The 9,801-nt window shown below is 42.4% G+C and overlaps 1 protein-coding gene across 2 annotated transcripts in view; it reads right to left on the reverse strand.

Moving 5' to 3' along the window:
* UHRF2 (ubiquitin like with PHD and ring finger domains 2) overlaps window positions 1-9,196 on the reverse strand; it is an 81,633-nt gene extending 72,437 nt beyond the window's left edge. The window contains exon 1 of one of the 2 annotated variants that reach the window (XM_071425061.1): window positions 8,578-9,196. In XM_071425061.1, the coding sequence (XP_071281162.1) occupies window positions 8,578-8,730 (153 nt within the window). In that variant the 5' untranslated portion in view covers window positions 8,731-9,196. The remainder of the gene's footprint in view (window positions 1-8,577) is intronic. The other variant, XM_071425060.1, reaches the window with a different exon arrangement.
* Window positions 9,197-9,801: the final 605 nt, after the last annotated feature.

Here is a 9,801-nt window from a genome sequence, read left to right on the forward strand (position 1 = left end):
AGGAGCAGGATGACCTTAATCCAGCCACTGCACTTGACAATAAAGATCTTTAATCACCTATGAAAGTGTGCCTTTAAGCATCTTCTGAGGTTTTCTTTTCCAAGAAATGTGCCTGTATCTAGCAATAAAGATGAAATAAACTACAATAATGCAGATGAGTTCTTTAATTAACAATGTAGGATGAAAAATTAAGTGACATCAATCTTAATTCTGCATAGGCATTACATGCACCAGGCAAATTTAACAGGAAATGTGTAAGAGTAAAGATCTTCAAGTTCAGTAAAAAACTTGGTTAGGAGTTTGTTAGAAGTTATCCAGAGGGTATTAGTCTGAAGAAATCAAGAATCTGTAACTTCCAGCTGGGTGCTCACTGGAAGCAAGCAAAGTGGACTTCCAGAACTTCATGTATTTTCCATCTTAAGATTGGTGTACAAACATAACTTTTCCTGCCTGAAATAGGCTGTTGGAATTAAATTCCACAGAATCATTCAAACATACCTCTAACAAGCGCCTAGTAACAGAAAACTCAAAATCAACTTGTCAGCATGTAACAGTGAATTTTGGGTAATGGGATCAGCTCAGGAGAAAAACAATGCAATAACCTTTACTGTCCAACACTGGACCCTTCATTATGGACTTCAGCCATTCTCAGAGTGTGCTCAGTTTGCTTACATTTTCAAAGCTGAAAGAGAACCTGATCAGTATTTTTAATTTCACATGAAAAAACTGTATCTCCACCTGGATTCTATTCAAAAGAATGCTTAAGGACTCTGATATCTTTAAATACATGTATTAACCACATTCAGAGTAGCAGGCACATAGTCAGTTTTTTACAGTAACTGTGTAGTGACACTGTTTCACATGTAAGTGCAGTTGTCTCAGCTACAACAGAGACAAAAGCAAAATAAAGGGAGAATCTAGTAGCCAACCATCTAAGAAAGTTAATGTCTTTACAGATTTAATATAGGCTGACTTCAAGTGTACAAAACTCCAAGACATCCACTTCCTCCTCAAGCAACTGTAGTTTTAACAATATTTGTTACAGGTTCCATACAGTCTGCTCTGTCAAAAAATATTTTGTCTGATCATTCTACTAAAACATCCCATGTTCTTCTGTCACATGGGGCAATTTTTTTTATGCCATCAGTGAAGTGTTTTAGACATGTATCAGTAACTGTTGAATGCCCAAGGTATTTCCAGCCCTGAACAATGCAACTCCTCAAACAATCCATTATATCAAGAGGATAAGAAGGCAAACATCTCTAAGCAGAGACTGCATATCTATGAGGTTTACAGGCTCCTTTTCACATGTCTACAGCAGACCAGTTCTGAAGTGTGGGCTTGGGCTTCACTATACTTCCTCCACATTTAACTGAGGTTTTTACATATATACTCTGCAAGACATAAACACACTCTGTTCATACTGTTTTTTCTCTGGTACTCCTGCAAGTTTTCTCCTAACTCTCCCCTCCTATTTTTAGCGGAGATCCTAATACAAACCAAATAGCTACGCCTACTAATCTTACACAAAATCTAACTACAATACAGATTTACTTTTCTAAATAGGAAATAACTTCAATCTATACAAAAGAAACATGGGTCACCCTCAGAAATACAAAAAGAAATCCCAGGTTAGACTTACTAGTGCTTTTTGTCCTGATTTGGATTTCATGGCTTGCTGTTAAAAAATAAATGCAAATGGCAGATCATTCCCTAATTTCAAGGAGAATGAATTCATCAATTAAAAAGATTTTTAAAAAAGATAAAATCATTGCTGTGTCTTTGCTCTCTCTTTTAGAGAAACACACAAGTAGGTGAATTATCTGGACAATCAAGCTCTCTGACAGGCTTTAGATCCCTATTCCTCCAAAACAGAATACAGACAGACCACAACATTTCGTAACACAGTAACCAAAGAAGTTATTAGTGTCTGGAGAATATGGTCTAAATTAGACTCAGTTCTGTCAATTTTTTGCCACAAGACTCACATTTCAAAGCAGCCTACAAGAACGTTTGAATATGTGATGCCACCGAAAGCTCCAAGTAGGCAACACAAGCTAGCCTTTATATGAGAGAATATGCTCCCTTTTGACTGCTTATATGTGTTATACAACAGCTAAGGACCTGCCCTGGACAGCAGGAAAAAGACAGCCATAAAACTGGATAGTATCAAATGACTGTCTATCAATTAAGTGTATTTTAAGTAGGTATCATAGTCTCAGAGAGATTCCCACAGAAAGCATACAGTGAAAATAATTCCTAGGTAACAAGAATATGGAAGCTTTCCTAATTTAACAAGGGCTTTTCTACAACTGCAGTTACAACCAAAGAGTTTGATTGTACCACAGTGTAAATATACTGTGTTTGTTCAACTCTCCCCACAAAGAGGAAGTCTGTCATGCTATAAAAAGCCACACAACATAGAAACAAATTACAGAATCTTGTTGCTGATACTGTCGGCAATTACACATCAATCTCGGTATAAACATAATGATAAATGTACATTAGTCATCTTCATACTCAATCAACAAGACTAACTTTCTCTGAGAAGACATTGACACTTTTCATGAAGCTCTGTACCTAAAATTAAGAACAAAAGCGTTCATTCTCCAATAAACAAGAGGGTTTTACACCTTTTCTACAAAACTATTTGCAGAGTGTGTAAGTGGTATCAAGGTATTTTACCTTTTGGTCTGAAATAAATACAATCCAAAACAGATTCCAGTGTACAAGATTAGTACTGACACAAAAACAGCTGAAAGTCAAGAGCTGCAAGATTTCCTGACTTTATCAGAAAATCACAGTAAATGCAGCTATGTTCAGTCTCAACTAATGACTTCAGAGGGTTCAAGTCTGCACCTCTTCCAAATTAAATTTTTTCTAAAGCAGATTATGTTTTGAAGATTATTTATTCCTTTGTTGCTGAGATACAGAGAAAAAAAGTTAATTTAGATATGCTAGTTTCTTCTTGGATGAAACTCTAAGTCCCATTAAAGGAACATTTGCTCATTAACTTCTAGCTGGAAGTCAGAGCAGCAAGGTTTCTCTTCTTCTGCCATTCTAAGGAGCCCTCTAATTATTAAGTAAATAGAAGTTCATGGTGCCTTCTGGATGCTCTTGGATGTTATTTGATACTGTCCTTGAAAAATAAAAATTAAAAAAAATTTAAAAAAAAAAAAAAAAAAGAAAAAAAAAAAAAAAGCAAGCATGTCAAAATATATAGCTGCATAGAGACCCTCAGCAGCATGGAAAGAATCATCCATCCCTGCGCTGATTAGATGAGAAGGGTCAAGTACCTCCTGTATGATGGTATGGGCCTCTATAGCAAAGGCAACTGAAGTTCAGCAACAGTGGTGCCAGTGAGAGCAAAGAGCTATCTGCAGCTTGTGAGGACACCTGTAATGAAGAACTGGTTATTATCTCAAGCTTCCATAGTCAACAGCAAAAATCTAAAAACCACACCAAAAAAACCCCAATAACAAAGTACATTTTTACATAATTTTACAGTTAAATCATTAAGAACAGAGATTTAATTAATAGCTTTTAAAGAATAGAATCCCCTCATAACTATCTGTGTTATTGATATTAACATTTGATTACATATTATTGTGGAAAATCATCATAATCTAGTGTCAGTGTAGACCTTGCATTCTTCATCTAAGGGTTTGTAGAGTTCTTTATAATATAAAAAACATATTCCTTTTCTAAGAGCTTCCAGACTAATTTTAAAAAGTACATGTACTAAACTATCCTAACTAAATTACATTAATGTGTGACTCAAGTGTGCAGTGTGACTTTTGGGGATGTCCTGCACAGGATGAAGAGCTGGATTAGATGATACCTGTGTGTCCCTTCCAACTCAGCGTATTCTGTGATTCTGGGAGTAAATATATAGATGTCATAAAATACCGCCCTAAAGTTGGCTGCAATTTCTTAGAGGTTACATAATGCTCTTTCAGGTTCCCAATACTTAAATAAGACATACAAAACAGCATAAAGTATACTGTTTTCACCTATGTTTCTTTGCTTTGCCTTCAGTTTGTTTAGGTGCTTTAAATAATAAGGACAATCAGATCCAAGAATGGTAAATTGCATTAGTAGCTTTACAGTAACAATTTAACAAACAGATAATTTTAGTAAACTTCTGCAATCATATAATAAAAACTCACTCACAGGCCCAACAAACCTACTATCAGGTAAGTTTTGAATATACACCATTAATTCACTATGTTGGGAATTTTGGCATGCAGTCTGATCATATCTGAACTGAAGACTCCAGATGACTGTCCTCACCAGAGCTACTTGTTACCAGCTTCATCAAAGAATGGCAATTACTTCCCTTCTAAGGTTTCTTCAAACTGATTCTCTAAAACAAAAAAACTTAACTGCTCCAGCTGAAGATTTCTCACCCCAGATTTCTGCCTGAAGCAGACGGGGTTTGGACAGCTTCAGCTGAAAATATTTACAATTTTCCAAGCAAAATGAAGCTGGGAAGAGTCTGTGCTAAGAAACTCAATTGTTCTATGAATAGGCTTAGCACTCCCATTCTTGAGGGAAAGACTTCACAAGTATTGCTTTTCAAGCTTTTGGGAAATTCACCCAAGTTGTAAGTATCAAGAAAAACTTAAACATACAGTATACAAACCTGAAGTTTGGAAGCCCCACCTCACATGAGATTCTACCCACTATTCATGTACCAGCCCAGGTTATAGAGCTCTCGTATAATAAAGGCATGCCCTATTGCCAGATTTTTAACTGTGTGTTTTACTGAAGCTACTTTACCACAAGCATGTTCTCATGCAAAGCTAAAGCTCCTCCATTCCTCTTACCCCTCTATTGTTTCAGTTACATTTTACAGAAACAAAACTCAAATACTTGGACAAACTAGTCTGACAAACTAGACTTTAAATATTCAACTTGCATGGCTAAGTAACACAATGCATACTACCACAGTTCGAGCACAAAAGCAGAGCTGAATTTCTTATAGCGAAGTAGGCCTGATTTGCAGCAATTTTCACCTCACATAAATAAACAGCTTCAATATTCTCACCTCCTCCTGCTGACTTCAGTCCCCCATGAAACAGCTTAGGAGTGGTTTCCTCACCAACAAGATTAATGACTTCAAAACTTGTTTCAGTCACTGACTCCTACAAATATCAGCAAAGAAGCCTTTGGGCTCCAATGTCTTTTTTCCCCTATTTTGATAAGCACTATGGAAAAGATACTGAGGTAATGGGGTTTTTTAACAGTAGTCGTCTACAAATTTTCACCAAATTCAAATTGCAACAGGGTGGGATGGGATGATGAGAGAAACCAACAAAAGACATTAGTTCTTATCTTCCACAAATAGTAGATATTGCTGAAATACAAGAGTGTGCATGTTTAGTTATATGCAAAACATAAGTAGATATTAATACTCTTACAGTATTATAGAAAACCTCAAGCTCTCTGGTGCATTTTCAAATTTAAACTTCCATGTACTTTTACTGCTCTATTTTTCCAGTATTGTAACTGAAAGAAACTAGAAATCCCACAATGACTGCTTGGCTCTACAGAAAATCTGCTCTCATAGGTCAAAATGGAAAGATATCTCCTTTGCTTTCATAAGTAAACTAAGAATTTCTATTCTCAAGAAGAGCTTCACATGCTTTCCAATTAGGAGAAAAAATATACTGCTGGAAATCAGATTGTTGTCTTGCTTTTCTGAATTTCTCTAAGAACAAGTTTACTCAAAGTTAACACATAACACAGAAAAATATTAGATGCAAATAGTCTGTAGTGGGGCAAGGTTAAAATATGTTTTATTCCAGCATAAGGAAATATTTGTGGCCCCATAGGAAAATCCTTCCAGATAATGATCCACCAGCTTCAAGAGGGAAAGTAAGAGACATCACTGCAGGTTTCTATGTTCAGTAGACTTCTCTGGCTAAGTGCAGAGTTAGGAATAAAAAAAACTTTCAGGCAAAGTTCCACCTCAATCTAGAATATGCCTTTACTTCTGTGGCTAGTAGAGTCATTCAGCTTGGCAGAAACGTGGAGCCCCAGAGAGCACAGGATGTCCTGTACACATTATAGAGTAATACTATCTTGGTCATGTGAATGTTAGGTTCTTCTGACCTACCATTAACAACACTTAACAACACAAACAACAATCTTCTGACAGTAAAGGATGCGAACCTATTCAACAAAGTAGTGCTATTCCTGGCATTTACAAGAAAAAAAAACAAACCACAACACAACAGAAACACAAAGTACTACATTAATGACAACACTAGGTTTCCTCCAGTAGTTCTAGAGTATTTTAACCCTTAAAAACAGACACGAGAAGTACTGACCACTTAAGTTCTTACATTTGCCTTTGAAAATCAGACAACAGCAAACTACAGAATAGCATATTAACTGGATACAGAGACTCCTGCAAAATTATGGCTCCAGCTCAAAATCTCAGTTGAAATTGTTCTCTACTGCAAGCTAAGAACATGATGCTGTTGAAATTCAGCCCACAAACAATGACTCACTTAGGTTTCTACATCCTTATAACCTCATATACCTCCCATTTTTAGGAGGGCATTACTTAGACAGGCTTCCCACCACTTGTAAGATCCAGGGATTTCTAGAAGTTCCCAGGTAGACTACAGTAAGCAACATTCAGTAGCAGGATCGTGGTTCTACTAGCAGACTGTACAGATTTAACCATACTGAGCTCTAAACAGATAAAATAAGAAAAGGATTTCACCTAGATAATATTTTTAACAACACAAACAGCAATCTTCAGGGGGTGTTTAAGTTTTCACCTCAGTATACTCCTTTCTGTTTATATCATATTTAACTAAAGTGACCTTTTAGTATTCTTAATAATAAAACGAATATTGTTTTATTTTATCACAGCCCTAAAAGAATTAAGTTATTTAGCTTCATGTTCTCAACATCCAGTTTTACTTGTGCAATAGCAACCCTTCTGATCTTTTTTCTTATGAGCACCATGGAAACAGAAAAACAACCCATAATAAAGAAGGAAACTTCTGAATTAATCATGGTAATTACAAGAAAATTAACATTATGGGGAGTGAAACTATAAAAACCCAGTTCCCTAACTCTTCACTAACACGATCCCAACTGTGCCCTAAACTGGATATACTAAGTACCAAACTCACACATGCTGCTCATGTAGGCAACTTCAGCTATAATATTTCACTAATACGTTTTCTCAAGCAAGACATTTGTTAAGTAAAACGTTCACGCTAATTGGACTGGCCACTGGCAGATTACACAGGAAAGCACAACTCATTACAGGCTCATCTTCCCTGCTTCTCAGATAAAGAATTTAGGGTAGAAACCTCGGGTTTGCCCCACATAGACATCTGTACCCAAAGAAGTGTGCTAGCACAGAACAAAGCTAAGTTATACAGCTCCAAGACTCATGTTCCTTAATTCGGCCCCTTCAGAAAAACATATATTTGTACACAATGTTCCTTAGAGACCAGCCCTCACAAGTGCTGACTGTCACCAATCTGTAGAACACAAAAATCTAGTCATTTGCTATTGGTTCAAAATCCTAGCCACTAATGCTTGCCTCCTGGTTAACAGTTAAATTTATCTTTTTTAAGTTTTCTCTACATGTTTGTAAAGATACACACTTTATGTCTTTTGAGGCAGAAATCTCACTGCTGTGCATTACTCAAAACTCATCCGCTGTAAGAAGATGCATCTTCGGAGTCACTTTCCCTGAACTGTACCACACACTCGGTGCCTTCCCCGTCAGGTAATAGCTATGCTTCACTTTCACTACTCGAGCACTGCGCACACCTCGTAGTTTACGCAACGCGGCTTCAAAGGTTACACCCATCAGCGAAGTTACAGCCTGAGGCCACCTATTCGGAGCAAAATCTTTCCATCACCCCAGGGGAGGGGAGGCTCCACCTCATGGAAGACTTCCAGTCACCCCTGCCATAGCGGCTTCCCGTGGTGGGGACGAAGCGCCTCGCAGGACTACCAAAAATCGCCCTTATCCCGCCCGGGACATGCCGGGACTCACAAGTCGAGGACACCGTGGCATCACAACTTCTGCCCGAGCAAATTAACCCCGCGCCGCCTCCTCTGCCGGCCCCGCCACGCGCGGACCCGGGGTGGCGTTTTCCCGGGAAACCGCTTGCGGTCGGCCCGCTTCCCGCCCTGCCCGGCCTGGATGCGGCGGGGCGGAGGAGAGCGGGGTAGCTCCCTCCATCCCCCCGCATCCCTCCGGCTACTGTCACTTGGACAGGATGAAGGCGGGAGCCGAGGGAGGAGCCTCTCGCCGCTCAGGTGGGAAAACAAACACACAAAGGGCTCTCACCAAGACCCCGTGAGGGGTTTTACTGCGGTTTTTACTTCATCGGGAAAACGGGGGTCCTGGAGCATTCTATCAGGGTGGGCTTCCCGCTGCCCTCCCTTCCTCCCAGACCCAGGAGTAAACAAAAGCGAGAGCTCACAGAACAGCACATGGGTGGAGACGGGGACCCCTGAGCCGCACAAAGAGCCGGGCTCGGGATTAGGGGAGACCCCCGAGGGTCCGCCAGCATAGGGGAGCTCCCGCCTCACCTGCTTGCCCCGGTAGAAGAGCCGCTGGCGGTCGGGGCTCACGCGGAAGGTCTCCTCGATCTTCTCCCGCAGGCACTCGATCTTGGTGAGGCGGCTCAGGTCGTCGATGGTCTGGGTCTCCGTGCCGTCGATGGTGCGGACCTGGATCCACATGGTGCGCGCTCTGCCGCCCGCTCGCTCGGCCGGCCGCGGGCGAAGGATGGGAGACACAGGCAAGGGGTGGGAACGGGGTCCGCTCCGCGGGCGAGCGCCCACGGCGTGGGAGGTGCCGGAGAGCGGTCTGGACGCTACCCCGCTCTTTGTTTGGCTCGGCGGGGCAGGAATTTCAAACCCCGCGCAGCGGGCGCGACCCTCCTGCCCGCAATACGGGCCGCCCGTCCCGCTCGGCGGGGTGCGGGAGAAGGAAAGGGAGCCGAGCAGATCCCACGGCGCTCCCCGATCCTGCCAAGGCAGCGCAGACCGCGGCGGATCCCGGCGGGTCGGCGGCGGGCAGGGCTACGGGGATGCGCCGGAAGCCATCTCCCGGCCCGGGCACTGTTTACCGGGGAGCGCCGCCGCGCTCACATGGAGGTCACGGCGCCAACGCCGATCTCGCGAGAGCGCCCGGCCGCTGCCGTGCAGACAACACGGCGGGGTGGGGGCGGGGGCAGCGAGGCGGGCACGCGGCACCACCACGCCCCCTCCCGCCGCGCGCCCCGGCCCCGCCCGCTCCGCCCCGCGCGCTGTGCCCGGCCGGCGCGGGGCCCGCGGGGGGAGCGGAGGCGGCCGTTGGCGTCTCCATGGCAGCACGCGCGGCGCCGAGGGCTGTGAGGGCCCTGCGCCCGGAGCTGGCGGCAGGGCAATCCCCGGCGTACGTGGGCAACCGGGAGCAGCGCTTCCCAGGATATAAAGCTACATGTAACCCTGCCCCAAAGATACAGATTAATACTGGCGGTCGATACAAATACGGGGCGAGACTAGAAAAGGAAAGAAGCTTCGTTTACGCCGCGAATCTGGTGTACGTTTGGATCTCTGTATTTTTCTTCATCGAGTAATTCTGCGAATTAACCACCAGGCAAATCTGGAATTACAGAGCTGTTGTGGGCTAGCCCTGTTGGGCAGCTGGGCGCCACACATTCCTTTGGTCACTCTGTCACAGGGAGGTGGAGAACAAAGAAAGAAGGTTGAAAGTGAGAAAATGGGCATCTAAATAGCAACAATTTAATTAAAACGGTTAAAATTTAG

Source organism: Agelaius tricolor, unplaced genomic scaffold (genome assembly GCF_023055355.1).
Source record: "Agelaius tricolor isolate 1412-34295 unplaced genomic scaffold, bAgeTri1.0.p SCAF_4, whole genome shotgun sequence".
NCBI lineage: Eukaryota > Metazoa > Chordata > Aves > Passeriformes > Icteridae > Agelaius > Agelaius tricolor.